At 35.3% G+C, this 15,490-nt stretch overlaps 1 protein-coding gene and 1 long non-coding RNA gene across 3 annotated transcripts in view; one reads left to right on the plus strand and one right to left on the minus strand.

Moving 5' to 3' along the window:
- Positions 1-1,338: 1,338 nt before the first annotated feature.
- Positions 1,339-15,490, minus strand: part of WDR36 (WD repeat domain 36) — a 39,884-nt gene continuing 25,732 nt past the window's right edge. For both annotated transcript variants that reach the window (XM_025923827.2, XM_086684771.1), the window contains exons 16-23: positions 14,544-14,623; positions 10,144-10,251; positions 7,995-8,092; positions 7,453-7,598; positions 5,037-5,156; positions 4,778-4,859; positions 2,679-2,866; positions 1,339-1,533 (exon numbers count right to left, since the gene is read on the minus strand). In XM_025923827.2, coding sequence (XP_025779612.2) covers positions 1,384-1,533; positions 2,679-2,866; positions 4,778-4,859; positions 5,037-5,156; positions 7,453-7,598; positions 7,995-8,092; positions 10,144-10,251; positions 14,544-14,623 — 972 coding nt within the window. In that variant the 3' untranslated portion in view covers positions 1,339-1,383. The remainder of the gene's footprint in view (positions 1,534-2,678; positions 2,867-4,777; positions 4,860-5,036; positions 5,157-7,452; positions 7,599-7,994; positions 8,093-10,143; positions 10,252-14,543; positions 14,624-15,490) is intronic.
- The window catches only part of LOC147584225 (uncharacterized), a 30,627-nt gene continuing 27,019 nt past the window's right edge, over positions 11,883-15,490 (plus strand). Inside the window, exon 1 of the long non-coding RNA XR_015243407.1 lies at positions 11,883-12,203. This is a non-coding gene — a long non-coding RNA (uncharacterized LOC147584225). The remainder of the gene's footprint in view (positions 12,204-15,490) is intronic.

Below are 15,490 nucleotides of genomic sequence, written 5' to 3' on the forward strand. Positions count from 1 at the left end.
TGAATACTACTACTTTTGAATGTATAGACTAAAAATTGTTTTCAGAGAACTGTGCTTTTAGGAATTGCTTTATATTTTTTAAGTAGATTAAACTTTACAAATATTACATTATCAATATGGCTTCCAATTCTTAAACAAATTGCCTGTAGTAATATAGTTTTTCACACCTCTACAAGGACAAAAAGAACACCAAAGCAGTCATATCACATTGTATCTCGAAGATCTACCATGTAAGTGGCAACTGTCCTCTGCTTTTTTCTGCTATTTGGGAAAGTATTTGCATTTGTGATAGCACAATCCCACTATCAAGTCCTCTATCAACTTCTCATACTGATGGGGCTTCAGTTAACGGATACGAAGACTGAAAAGTTCATTCACTCATTTGTGACCTTAGCTCCATCCTAAAAGACTTTTTTTGGTAGTAGGGAAAGCAGACACAAACAGGAGGCAAAGCAACTTTCATGATGACCTCCAGCACTTTTCAAGGAGGAGGAACTGCTTCTTGTTAATTCACGTTTCGCTCAAGTCTTAAATCATGAAAAGAAAACAATGATGAGAGAAACTTCCAGAGCTATCTGGTTTTGAAATGGTTAGGAGAGAAAAGTACATAGTCAGTAGTTTTTTCCCAAATAAAAAGGTCATCTTTAAGGAAAAAACATTTTTGAAGGATATCTTCAATGGAGCCCAGAATTTCCCTCCCCTATCTTAGGTATCTAATTCAACTGTCTCCTATAGCAATTTGCCTTGTGAAAGTACCTCTCACCTTACTTATAAAAGAACAAGTTCCTTTAGAAAGGCTCTAATGGAGAGGGCACTGGGCAGTGTTAGAAAATCTGGATCTGTCACTGAGATCCCAAGATGACCTTAGCAGCTTCTTTTTCTGCATTACAGGTGGGCTGCACTAATGTCTGAGTCAATGATCTAACTAAGCTCTAAGAGTCAATGATCCATGTTTTCATCAAAGGCCACCAAGGAAGGAAACATGCCTTTTTCCTTCAAATCATAAAGGCACTTTTATACTATATTATATATCAGTTTATTTTCAATTCAGCACTTTTTTTACATGAAATACCTAGCATCTCTTACATTATAGATATTTAAAAAATAGGAGCTGATGATGACAATTCAAAAAAGTCATATACAAGGTAACTGATGTGAAGAGACTTGGAAAATAAGTCATTGAGTAGATTCTATAAGTCTTTAAAACAAATGACAGGTAAAATTTTACTTCAAGATAATATTTAGCATTTAAAGTGAAGAATGACTGACTAGTTAGTAGCACTGGCATTTCTTTTCATATGAAACTTGGAAAATAAGGTATGACTTAAATGGAACCCATTTAATACAAAAGTCTTTGATTTATTTGGTAATTTAAATTTGTTTTTATAACAAAGCACTTTTTATATAATTTAAAATACACATGCTTTGATTGAAGAGTGACTGTAAATGGATCCAGTTTTCTTCCACTTGTGATGACAACTTTGTCAATTCTTCTAGAAGTACTGGTTCTGAAGGAAGCAATTTAAGATGTAACTGAAAGAAAAATATTGTAACATTTAAGAAAATTAAAATTTTGTTTATTCTAGATTTAACCTTCTTACCAAGGAACAGCAGAAGATACTATTCTATTTTTTCCTTAGATGCTGGTTTATTACCAATTTCCATTTCCCTCTCTTCTATCGAACTTTTATTATGAGTTCCTTTATGGTATTGTCTCTCCCTTAGTAGAACTGAAGCTGTCATCACTCTCCTCTACCTAAGGAAAGTCCTAATATGGATGCAGAAACAAGATCCTAGTTCTAACACTAACTCTGTATTTCTGTGCTTCTTTAAGGTTTCTCTTTTCATTGGAACCTACTGGTAATGAATGATTGAGGGCCCTTTGCTTTATCTTCTAAAGATTTATGTACATTTATATTCAGAAACTATACTTGATAATTTTGGAAAAAGAGAAAAAATTTGTGGCATTCTATTTTTTTCATCCTATATTCTACCATCTAAATGTCTACTTTAAGTTGCACATAATTAGATCAAGTGTAAACTCATTTTAGATACAAATAGGAAAGATGAAGTATCATTATCTGTTAACACAAGTCAGTATCATCTACTTCCTTCAATACAAACATGCTACTGCAATAAACAGGAATTTTCCATTATGTTAGTCATAAAAACAACTGTTCTTGCCAAATTACTTGAAACTCCTTCAACCAGGATAGAAGTATTTTGACTTCAGCAGCAGAAAAAACAAAAGCAAACAAACAAAAAAAATCAACACAAAACCTAACTTTCTCTTTATGATCATAGAAAAACTGCCAAAATGTGATGACTTGAAAAAGTTAACATTTCAATATACTGAATCAAATGGAGGACACAGAAAAGTTAGGTGGATGAGTCAAAATTGTGCTAAGTAAAAGAAAAGACTACAAAATTATGCTGTCCAGCTGTCCAATAGTACACACAGCTATTTAAACTTAAATTAATTAAATCTCTATAAAATAAGAAATCTGGTATCTTAGTTTCATTAGCCACATTTCAAGTGCTCAATAGCCAAAAGCTCCAAGTGGCTGCCATGCTGGACAATGCAGAATAAAACACCATCATCCTTGCAGAAAATTCTATCAGACAGTACTACCCTAGAGGAAGGCAAGCTGAGAAGTACTGTCTTACATCAGACTTACCTTTAGAAACAATGCAAGATATGCCTGGGCTAAGTCAAAATCACGCTTCCTGTCCAACATCATCCCGATCATTTTTAAGAAGCTCTGCATCACTTCTATAGACCCACCGCAGTCAGGAGACAAGCTGCGCAGCTCTGTTTCAATTCCTGATGGGCCTAATTCTTTCAGAAGGTTAAGAGCAGCTTCATCTGCATTAAGTTTTAAAAAGAATCTCATTACTACTTATAATAACTTCACTTAGGAAACTATAGCTTCATTTCATACCCGAGCTACATATATTTAAATTACACAGGAAATTCTTCCTGTGGCTTTATTTTTTCCTGTTAAATCACAGAATGAACCCCAAATTAAGTAATAATTAGTACAAATGATGAGAGCAATCAGTTTAGTACAATAAAAATACTAAAAACACTAAACTTTTTGTATCTTAGTAAGTTTGTTTTTCCCTGCTGTTTAAGAAAATCTAATCAATACCTAACAACAGACACTTCAAGATGGTCTTACAACAATCAGATGGTCACATATCAATCAAGACAAATCCAAATATAAAAAGGTATAAGGTACATACCAAATTATTAACAGTAGTTGCACTGAGAACAGGATGAGGTGGGGGAATTTATTTTTCTTTCCTTTTATTGTTACAAAAAACTTTAAAGTACCATATGATCATTATGAAACACTAACAATACAGAAATATATAAAAGGGAAAAGACTCTACACTTCATTCTTACCCATCCCAAATTGATACCTTTTCTCTAGATTTAAGGATTCTTGTTTCTTGTTGCTGTTTTCTTAAATGTTTATTTATTTATTTTGATATACAGAGAGAACACAGGCAGGGGAGGGGCAGAGAAAGACAGAATCTCAAGCAAGCTCTGCGCTGTCAGTGCAGAGCCAGGAATGGGGTTTGAACTCACATACCGTGAGATCACAACCTGAGCCGAAATCAAGAATTACATGCTTAACTGACTGAGCCACCCAGATGCCCAGCACTGATTTTTATATGCATCCTATGAATATATATTCTATATACTTACAACTATTTTTACAACAAGCATTTGATATTACAATGGCAATGATTATGCTTTTAGCTTTTAGAAAGGGAACGACGCCAGTGACAAAAGTCTAATAAATTTTATTTTCTGTCTTCCAGTAGATACTAAATGATAGTATCTTCTTCCTTGTGCACCCCCATATAACAAGTTACTCCTTTTATGATTCTGCTATTTTTCAGTCATCTGCAATGGCCCATCAGTAGCATTATTTGACTTTTCACCAATGTGGATTCAAGTGATACTGGTATAAAAACAAAGTATTTGGATCCAAAAAACAAGAGGATAAATCAAACAGGAGAGTGACTGTCTGTTTATCGCTTATAGATCTTTTTTAAAATTATAGTTCTTACTGTTTATCACTATTAGCTACAAACTGTATCTTTCAAAATTTAAATCTAGTAGTACAATAAATAAATTTTAAAATTACTTTTTAATGGGAAAATTTGGGAAGATCTAAAAATCAACGGAGACAAAAGTCTCTGCCATATTACAAACTGTATTTGTAAATAAAAACAAAAGCAAGAGACGGGGGGGGCGGGGAGCCCACTAATTTCCATACAGAAAGTATGAGAGGTTCTTAAAATATTATAATATTGACATTCATCTAAGTTCAGTGTCACTTGTTAAAAATATAACGATACTGGGGCGCCTGGGTGGCGCAGTCAGTTAAGCGTCCGACTTCAGCCAGGTCACGATCTCGCGGTCCGTGGGTTCGAGCCCCGCGTCGGGCTCTGGGCTGATGGCTCAGAGCCTGGAGCCTGTTTCCGATTCTGTGTCTCCCTCTCTCTCTGCCCCTCCCCCGTTCATGCTCTGTCTCCCTCTGTCCCAAAAATAAATAAAAAACGTTGAAAAAAAAATTTTTTTAAATATAACGATACAAAAGCTAACATTATTTCATAAGAAAATCAAAATTTTGATCTTTTTTAAGTTTTTACTATGTTCTTTCAGCTACTGAAAAATCTGCTAATATTTCATTCAATTTCTCTTCACACAAAGTATAATACGTTGATGATACTTGGTAAAAGATTTCACAATTTAACTTACATTTATTATTTACCAGTCCTTCTTCAAGTTTCAAGCAGAAATCTGATTTTTGAGCCAAAATTCCAAGATTCACCACTTTAGACTTAAAGAAAAACAAATGCACATTATTTCAAGAATGCAAATGCAACAAAAAAAATTATACCTTATAATTAAAAGCTATCATTAATGTACTTTGTAAAATTAGGTCTTGACAAAGAACTACAAATGCAGAACACAAAACACACCCCATATACTTAGAATGTTCCAATTTGGTTTTTACCTGATGGGGATCATTATTTTGTTCAGGTGCAGCATATCTGGGTACAAGGCCAGGAATTGTTGGAATAAAAAATGGTGCTGATTTGGGTACTTTGGGTGGTTCCTTTGGTTTATTCTTTTTCTGATTAAAAGAAAATCAGAAAGGGGAAAAGACTATGAAGTAATTATTGTGACAAAAGTTTCTAATGTTTAATTCCAAACAATTTTAAAACAAAGTGCAAAAAGTAAAATAAAAGAACAAAACATTTTCAAATTTGAATGCCAAAATAAAATCCCAACCGACCAATATTACAGATATCTTTAAACTGGGTGTCTCAAGGCAGGCCTCCAGTACCTTTGTTGGTAAGGCAGAAGAAAAATGACACGGTTCATGAGAAGCTCTATGAACTCTCTTTTTCCTCCAACATGATTTACATGAATATTTAGGTGAAGAAATAACAATCAAATAATTCTGAACTTCTAAAACCTTTTTCGCAAAATGGGCTAGAAAGCAAAAGTTACATAAACGCTCAACAGTTTCTCAAGTTTTTTTTTTTTTTCTCCAGAAGAAATGTGGAGCCAAAGGTAGACTTTGCCATTAGAAATAATTTGATAAAATTTTCTTGTGAGAATATAGCCCTGATTCTTCTAGTTTGTTAAAATTTCTACTGATTTTCCCTTACTTTGAGTCTTTAAGAAGCAAGAGAACAATAGTGCTCATTTACAAAATATTACAAGTGTTAGTAAAATTCTATCAGGAAAACCTCCATTGGAATTCCCACTGACAGAACTTAGTTTTGGTGACCACAGGCTACACATCACTACCTCAGGAGCATCTGATGAAAGGGCCTTTCTGTGGTAAACTGCCCAATAAAAGTCTCACAGTTTTACCTTACATCATTCCTCCATTCTCTAGGAGCTCTGTGACCCTAGAGAGATTCGTTTTTTGAAAGAAAACCAAGGATACTTGTGGCCTTGTGGAGGCAGAGCAAAAAAGAAAGTTACGACATGAAAACAGGACAAGGGAGTGCCAACTGTAGCATATGCACAGCCCTTCTTGGGGATGGTGGAGACTCTAGTAAGAGTCAGTTACCCTTGTAACTTGCTGTTCTTGAGGTGGAAGGGAGAGAGTCACTGAGCTGTAAATAAGAACAAAAATCCTTTTGCAAGTGCTCCACAGGGAGCACTAGAAATAGTCTCATAAGGAAAACCAAAAGGAGAAAAGTTACCCATAAGACAAAATTCTAATTTCTTTCATTCAGTAAAAAAATAAAAATATTGGAGATGTTAGCATATTTCTACCATAAAGATTATTCACTTGGTTTCTAAAACAAAACTGTATCTAAGCAAGCAACAGAGTAGTCCAAAACCTTAGTTCAATTAATTGGGCATTATTCTGACTGCACCCTTCACACTAACCTACTTGTCCTTTTTAATGCATTGCTTTTAAAGCTATTCCATAAAGTACTGCCTTTATAGCTGACACACTGGATAACATCATAGAGATTTTTCACAACTATGTTCCTACATAACATACCTTCTGTGAGGAAAACTAACACATGAAAACTCTTTTCTTACCCAAGATACACATGTCTTTTCTGGTGCTAAGTAATCAGTTACAAAAATACTTACCATACCTTGTCATAGTTATCTATGTAAGTGTTCTTACACTTTCTAATGCTCATAAGACATGTAAGACGTTCATAAACACTTACCCTTATTATCAGATGATAACCTTTGAAGTTTTCTACTCTAGTCTATTCCTTTTAATTATTTTTGCTACTCACAAATGGGGGCCAGGAAATATGCTTTGAAAAACACTAATTTATGCCATAATCATCCATTTTTCATATAAAATTATAAATTTCTCAAGGACAAAGGAGCTAGGTTTGTTGGGTTTTTTTTCACTGCTGCTGTCCTTGGGATATTATCCAGTACTTAGTTCATATTAATTTATGTGCCTGCACTTAACACAGCAAACTGTGAAGGTCTTCTTGGAGTTGACAGAGTAAGGTATAGAATGGCAAAGGGAAGCTGAAGCTTAATTAAAAGACCAGAGAAAGTCTTCTAGTACTCAAATGCCTAGCAACAGAAATATCACACATCATGATAGCAATTTTTTTTCTCATTTAGAAGTTAAAAAAAGTAGTTGATTAGGTTAGATTTAAAACATCCAACTTCTAATGGCTCTGTAGTTGCAGGCTGTACTTCTGCTATATCAAAAGGTCTGCTCAGTGCTCTGAAAGTCAATTTCAATAGAGAAAGAATCTTGTGATAATCACTGGATCCAACAGCATTCAACTAAATGGTATGCTCTACTACCTTAGGCATTAACTGCTCCTCCTGAAACCCTCCAAGTAGAAAAAGCTATCTCTACTAAAGAAAATGATTCTGGAATGTGTCTTTAGGAACCAGTATTAAGTGTACTACAGCATTACCTTAATAACATCAAGATTAAGAAGGTTTTTCCACCGTGATTCAGGGAGGAGTGACAGAGTCACCAAGTGCTCATTCAACTGTTCTGGGGAATCATACTCTATCATTTCATCACTTGGTTCTATGGTTTCTTCTGATAATTCCACATCTTAAAACAAAAAAATTTCAGGTGAAACATATTAATGCAGAATAAGATTTTTATCATATAAAAGCAACTTAATTTATTCCAAATCCATTTGTATTTCATAACATGCATACTCAATATAGCCTTAAAAACTCTATTTACTTTTACTTCCTCATCTTGTCATATTATCTACGATTCCCATCACCAGAAACAAAACATTTCTCCACTGGTATACTATTAATATCTTATCAATACCACAAATTATATTTTTGCATTAATTCATGATGTCTTTAAAAATATTTCCTATCAGTTGGAAAATACTTTGATTCAATGCATTAAACTTTGCCTTCAGTAGTAATATCCCCCATGTTAGGTTTGTGAGATTACATTTCAAAAATTATTTTACTATGTTGTGATTACCTTGGGTTTGACAAGTACCAGGAAGCATCACTACTGAAGGAACATAATCTGTGGGAAGTGGGCGTAGTGAAACAACTGAATACAGTGAAACATTGGACCTGAGAAATAAAAATATAAACAATATGTTAAGACTTTTAAGTTTTTCCAGAAAAACTTCAATTACTGGTCATTAATAATCTCTGCAATCTTGAATTCAGCTTGGTTCCAATCACTTATAAGTAGAAAAAAAATCTCCAATAGTATTAATTTGAAAATGCCTTGATTGAGGTCATAAATGTCATCGCTAGAGAGCTGTGCATAAACTTTATTTATTAATGGAATCTTTATTTTTTTACAGTTTTTATTTATTTGAGAGAGAGAGACAGAGAGAGAGCGAGAGAGAGAGTGAATGTGGGGATGGGGTGGAGAGAGAAGGAGAGAAAGAGAATCCCAAACAGGCTCTGTGCTGATAGCACAGAGTGGTGCAGGGCTTGATCCCATAAACCATGAGATCACGATCTGAGCTGAAATCAAGAGTCAGACACTCAACTGACTGAGCCACCCCATGGAGTCTTTATTTTAATATAGTACGAAAAGTATTTGAGAGATCAGTAATGAATACTTGCATAAGATAACATAACCTCCAAACATTTAAATTGTTTTGACAAATGGCAACCTTCATTTAGGGAAATCATTTTTTTTTTTTAAGAAAGTCTTTTTTTTTTTTTTAATTTGTTAACATTTATTTCTTTTGAGAGACAGAGCATGAGTGGGAGAGGGGCAGAGAGAGAGAAGGGGAGACACAGAATCCAAAGCAGGCTCCAGGCTCCTAGCTGTCTGCACAGAGCCCAATGTGGGGTTCGAAGTCACGGACCATGAAAGCATGACCTGAGCTGAAGTTGGACTCTTAACTGACTGAGCCACCCAGGCACCTCCATTTCGGGAAATCATAACTAAAGGAAAGATGGACTCAGTTAAGTCAGACAGCAAATATGCTGTAACAGTCATGGTCTTTCCCTTCTGTAGAACGGTCCTCTAAAGTGATCATGGTTCTGCTACTTGACCCTGCACCATAGCCTTGGATGACTAATCCAAGATACCTCCCCCAAAGGGCTAATCAGATTCTCTTCCCCATACATTATAAATCTGGAATGTAATATAATAATTGGGACTATTAGGGGCACCTGGGTAGCTCAGTTGGTTAAGTGTCTGACTTCAGCTCACAGTCCGTGGGTTCAGGCCTCGCATAGGGCTCTGTGTTGACAGCTTGGACCCTGAAGCCTGCTTTGGATTTTGTGTCTCCTTCTCTCTCTGCCCCTCCGTCTCTCTCTCAAAAATAAATAATAAAAAATAATAATAATAATTGAGAGTATCAGGTTCTGAGTTATATTAAGCGTGACACTATATACTCCTGCTGATGTCCAATAGGTATTCTACTATTTTCTTGTCTTGATTATTCAAGCTTCTTAGATTCCAGGAGATATTCCAATTTGCATGTTAAGGTGGCCAGAGTCTATTTCTATTATATATTGAATTTATTTTCATATCCTAAAAATCCAGTTATAAAATTTTATAATTAGAAAAGGGATCAATTTTTTTCTCTTCCTTAATAGTAAGAGTTAAAGGAATTATACAACTAAATTCAGGAAGCAGATAAAACTTTTCTAGACTCAAATGATGGACCTTTATTTTGAACTCTTACATGTTCATCATAATGGAGTTGGAAGATCATCATAAATACCATTTCATGGTTATGAAGAGTTATGTAACTAGAATGAATCTTAGAAAGCATTTTGCCCATACTTATGCCTTATTTTGCAGATAAAGTACGCTGAGTTGAGAAGTTGGCTAAAGTGGTAATAGGGCTGTGGCAGGAAGGCCAGACCAGGCCTTTTAAATTTTAAAATTCACTTATCCTTTCTGCAAATAAAAACCAAATATAACTAAAAATCAGTCCTGTGGTTTAGAATACACACTGAAGCAAAGCTATCTAAATTATCAAGTAGATGTTAAATATACTCATGGTGAATTGTTTATGTGAAATTTCCATTTTATAAATTAAAACAAAAGCAAAAACAAAAACCTAAATGGCAATATTAGCAACTATGATTTTCTGACAATATCATCATCCTCTTCCCTACCCAGAACAGAAATGTATATAAGAACTTACCAAAGATAAATTCCAAGGTGGTCTACGTGGGAAGTAGCCAGAAAGTCTCCAGTAGGGGACATAGTAACATTGAGAGGAGCAGAGTCCAACAGAAAGCTGTCTATAAGGCTATAAAATGAATTAGAATGTTAAAGTATTTTAACAAATACCAAAAAAGGACATAACTCGCAAAATATATTTTTGCTAAAAGAACAAGGTATGAAAGATGAAGAAAATATTCATGTTTTATTTCTACAAATCAACACAAGAAAGCCATCACTAACAAAGAGCTTTGTCAAATACGTTAATATGTGAAAATAATCTCCCTTAATGAGAAAGACCTAGAACCCTAAATAGACCAATTAACTAGAGAAAGAGTTTCAACAATAGGGAAAATACTAGAGGAAATGCTCTCTTTTTCTGGAAAGCCACTTTGGTAGACTGACTTGGGGACAAATTCTGAAGACGTGGGGGCGCCTGGGTGGCGCAGTCGGTTAAGCGTCCAACTTCAGCCAGGTCACGATCTCGCGGTCCGGGAGTTCGAGCCCCGCGTCAGGCTCTGGGCTGATGGCTCAGAGCCTGGAGCCTGTTTCCGATTCTGTGTCTCCCTCTCTCTCTGCCCCTCCCCCGTTCATGCTCTGTCTCTCTCTGTCGCAAAAATAAATAAATGTTGAAAAAAAACTAAAAAAAAAAAAAAAAAAGTTATACGAGGAGTGAAACTTCCTAACACATTTAGAATCTGTTAAAAAGAGAATCTAATGCTTGAGCAAATTTATGTTACTTGATACTATATTTTGTCGAATTCACTGTGCAACTTGACTTCCACAGCTGTTATGTGTGGGTGGATTGGCTCTCCGTTATGTAAAAGCATCAAATTAAAGAAAGGTGGTTTCCACATACACAGTGTATTTTACACTGCCACCTTAGTTCATAAAGCATAAGTGTACAGGTTTAATCTCAGACCTAACTACCACACTGTCTTCTGCTAATCCCACAAAATGAAAAGCCCCAGGTATATTATAATTTTTTTTGAGCAAACATTAACAAAACTTTAAGGGATCAGATTTTCAAGCACAGAGACTTGCATATACAGGTTAACAGTAAGTAATTTCTGATTATATTCTGAGCAAATGCAGACAGCATCTAACTGTTCAATCTCCAAAGGGACAGAATTACCTTACAAAAGGATCTTAAAGAATAGAAACAAAAGGGATGGTTTTTGCCTCAGTGAGAAATGCAAAACAATGTTGTATTCCAACTATTTTCATGTAATGCTCCACAGAGAGCAGGGGTCAGAGGGTGAGAAAGAACAAAATGTAAAATTCTATTAACTATTTACTTTTATATTTTCCTCACCCCAAAGGGGCTCAATCTGAATTTCTAATAGATGAAAAACAACCAGAAATAAGTAGTAGATGCCACATAATTTCAGAGAAAAAAATTTCAACTCTACTTCTCTGAGAATCCTATAAACACAAGGAAATTTTCAGCACTTTAAAAACATTTTACAGAAAACAGTTCAGAACGTACGCCATTTGCTTTAGATAGGTACTGCAGATGGATACACATGTATGTTACCACGCCCAAAGGTTTGCTCATACTTTCACTTTTCAGACTGTAAGTCAATTCATTGTTTAAATATTTAACATGTTGTGTAAATGATGAAACTGCTTGTTGAGCAAAGAACTAGGAATATCCAAAAGTTACCTAGGGTTGTAAAATGAAATACTGATCCTCACTTCCTTATTATCTCTACAAAATCAATTCATCCCCAGAGCATTACGCAACTAAGCAAAGTTGATATCACAATTATTGGGAAATCTGTTTCTTTCTTCTGTGTTTATTACAGCAAAATGTCACTTACAAACTATGCAACCTTGGGTAAATGACTTGTCTCTGAGCCTCCATTTCCTCATTTGTAAAATGGGACTAATAACAGCAGTACCTACAGCTATTAGGATATGAAGGAAGATGGAAATACAAGCACATATGAAAGTCAGCTTAGCTGCAATCAGGCAGCAGCAGCTGTTTGACATTGCTTTTCAAGCTTTCTCATTCACTGTGCCTCATAGCTGAACCAAGTAAGTATTTATGGTTTTCTTTATTAAAATATACTTTGGTCCAATCAGGGTAGAAATTATTAGATTTTCTTTTAATAATCCTTACATGACTGACTCATTTCTTGCCCGTTTGTTTCTCCCGGCTTCCCTCTGTATTCACTTAATATGTCTCACGGTTCATCTAAAAATAAGGTATCGGAGTTGAAAACTGGTCAGATTTAAATCCATTCAACTTTTTACTGAAATAAGAAATTTAGCAAAAAGGGTAAACGTTGAGTCAAAGACTGGTAGCTTTGAATGCTGGTTTAAGAACCTAATTCTTACATTCCAAACATAAGTTTATCACTATTTATTTATTGTTTGTTTGTTTATTTTTGAGAGAGAGAAAGAGACAGAGCGTCAGTGAGGGAGGGGCAGAGCAAGAGGAAGACACAGAATGCGAAGCAATCTCCAGGCTCTGAACCGTCAGCACAGAGCTCAAAGCGGGGCTTGAACTCACAAGCTCTGAGATCATGACCTGAGCAAAGTCAGAAGCTTAACCGACTGAGCTGCCCAGGCACCCTGTGTTTACCCTTTTATTTTTTTAATTTATTTATTCTGAAAGTGAGAGAGAGAGTGGGGGAGGGGCAGAGAGAAAGGGAAAGAGAGGATCAAGAGGATCAAGAGGACAAGCAGGATCTGCATTGTCAGCATGGAGCCTGATGTGGGGCTCGAACCCACAAACCGTGAGACCATGACCTGAGCTGAAATCAAGAGCCAGTTGCTTAACCGACTGAGCCACCCAGGTGCCCCTTACCACTTTTAAAAAATATTTTGCCAGTTTAGTACTATTCAACATTAACCCATCTCTCCCATCTAATGTGAACTGAAACTAAAAAGGTGTATACCTTGTACAACTTTCCTACTGTAAGGCAATTTAATTATATTGTTAATTTTTAGAAGATTGTGAAAGTCTGAAGAGCACAACCAATATTTCTAATGTAGCCTTCAAAAAAGGAGTTTTTAAAAATTAAGGAAGTACAAACTTTAAGTGAACTTTTAAAAGCTACAAGACACAGCCAACTAATTAGATTTTGTTTCACTATATTTTGAGTGAAAGAGAGACACACCTATAGAGAAGGTTCCTAGTTATTAGAGCTGGACCCCTTAGACACTCTTGCTGTGCATGTTCCAAATCTGGTGCATATGCTGGATGGACAGCTGTGCCTCATTCCTATACCAACCTTAAAGGGAAATGAGTCTATCAGGGTTTTTCCTTTCTAAAGGTCAAACTGCTTTCAGGTATAAACTTATCAATTCCTGAGAAAAGAGGAAGTACAATTGGACAGAGCTTAATTTAGGAATTTTTCAGAGGTTTAAAAAGTGCCATCTTCCTTCCCATTTTTCCCCACCTTATAGTATGTTCCTGTTAAAATAGATACTTCATTGTTTCCATCACTACTTTCATACTCTAAGCAATTCTGTTAAGTGATATGATTTTAAATCGTATCTATTCCTACATAATTTTTAACAACAAAGCTAGTTCCCTTGCTCTCACTCTGTAGGTCTCCAATGTTCAAATTATTTAACAGAAGTAGGTAAATTTTCAATTTAAGTGCTGTTTTTGTAACAAGTTTCTATCTACGAAACAAAACGGATTTCTGCATCTGCATGCTGCTGGGTTTTACCCAAATTCTAAGAAACACATTATCTAAAACAAGAATTATGTCAGACACAGAAAATACATAGTATATAAAAGTAAAGTTGGGTTTTGGACCTTTTAACTAAACACAATAACAACAACAACAAGACACTAAATATGAGTTTCCAGTCCTAAAGTCTGAACTCTATTTTCGAGTATCAAAAAGGTCAAATGAGCTTTCTTAAAGTTTATTCAACTCGGGGCGCCTGGGTGGCTCAGTCGGTTAAGTGTCCGACTTCGGCTCAGGTCATGATCTCACGGTCCGTGAGTTCGAGCCCCGCGTCGGGCTCTGTGCTGACCGCTCAGAGCCTGGAGCCTGTTTCCGATTCTGTGTCTCCCTCTCTCTCTGATCCTCCCCTGTTCATGCTCTGTCTCTCTCTGTCTCAAAAATAAATAAACGTTAAAAAAAAAAAAAAAAGTTTATTCAACTCACTTCCTATGTCTCAATTTTGCAAGTACAGAAAACCTAAGAGAGATTACATTTTCCTCACTATTACCTTTTATGGCACTACTCCTTTCCAAAAAACAGGTTTTTGATCTAACAGTAAGGTTAGAAAAATCCCCAAAATATATTCACATTTAAAAGGCACACAAACCATTAACTATAGGTAAAAGTTACACGTAAAGACGATGACTGAGAAATCTTCTGACAGAGGTTAGGGGTTTAAAAATAAACTCACCACCCAGATGGAAGGTCCCAAGTTCTAACAGTGCAATCCATTGAAGCACTTATTAACCAACGACCATCAGGACTGAAAGCCTTCAAATTAAAAGAAAAACAAGAATACACATATAATGCGTGTGTGCATTTATGTATGTATATTTGTGCCTGTATATTTAACAGCTTAAAGAATGCAAGAAATGAAAACAAGATGCAGGCTTCATAAAAAAATAAGTCTGAGTAAAATTTAAACTGCTGCATTTTATAGAAAAAAATTCATTTCTTATATGCCACTGTTTGGATATAAATAAAAATTAGGTTTTTACATGTATCATAAAAAGTTTTAAAAATTAACAGTATCATCCAATTTCAATTTTTACTACATAACCACCTACATTTATAGACAGTTAACAAATGACTACAAACATTTTCAGGATAAAACTGCTAGCTATTCTGAGAACATTCAATGAAATATTTTGTTAGCCTAATTTCAGTTATAAAGTTCTGTGAAAGAAACAAAACCTATATTTCACTAAAAAATCTATATATTAGACTGGCTTCCTTAGAGTCCAAAATGATTTTGAAAACAAGAATGCAAATGCCCTGGGGCGCCTGGGTGGCTCAGTCGGTTGGGCATCGGTTGGGCGTCTGACTTCGGCTCAGGTCATGATCATACAGATTATGTGTTTGAGCCCTGCACTGGGTTCTGTGCTGACAGCTCAGAGCCTGGAGGCTGCTTCAGATTCTGTCTCCGTCTCTCTCTGCTCCTCCCCTGCTCACACTGTGTCTCTCTCACAAATAAACAAACATTAAAAAAAAAAGGAATGCAAATTCCCTTAATATGTTAAAGTTACTACACAAGAACTTCTATTTGTCGCTTCAGTTAAAGATCCTTTTATAATGATGTTTTGATTCCAAAATGTAATTTAACACCACAGTAATTAGAATTGCAAAATAAAAGTAAAT

This window comes from Puma concolor, chromosome A1, assembly GCF_028749965.1.
Source record: "Puma concolor isolate L17-30 chromosome A1, mPumCon1.1.hap2, whole genome shotgun sequence".
NCBI classification, from domain to species: Eukaryota; Metazoa; Chordata; class Mammalia; order Carnivora; family Felidae; genus Puma; species Puma concolor.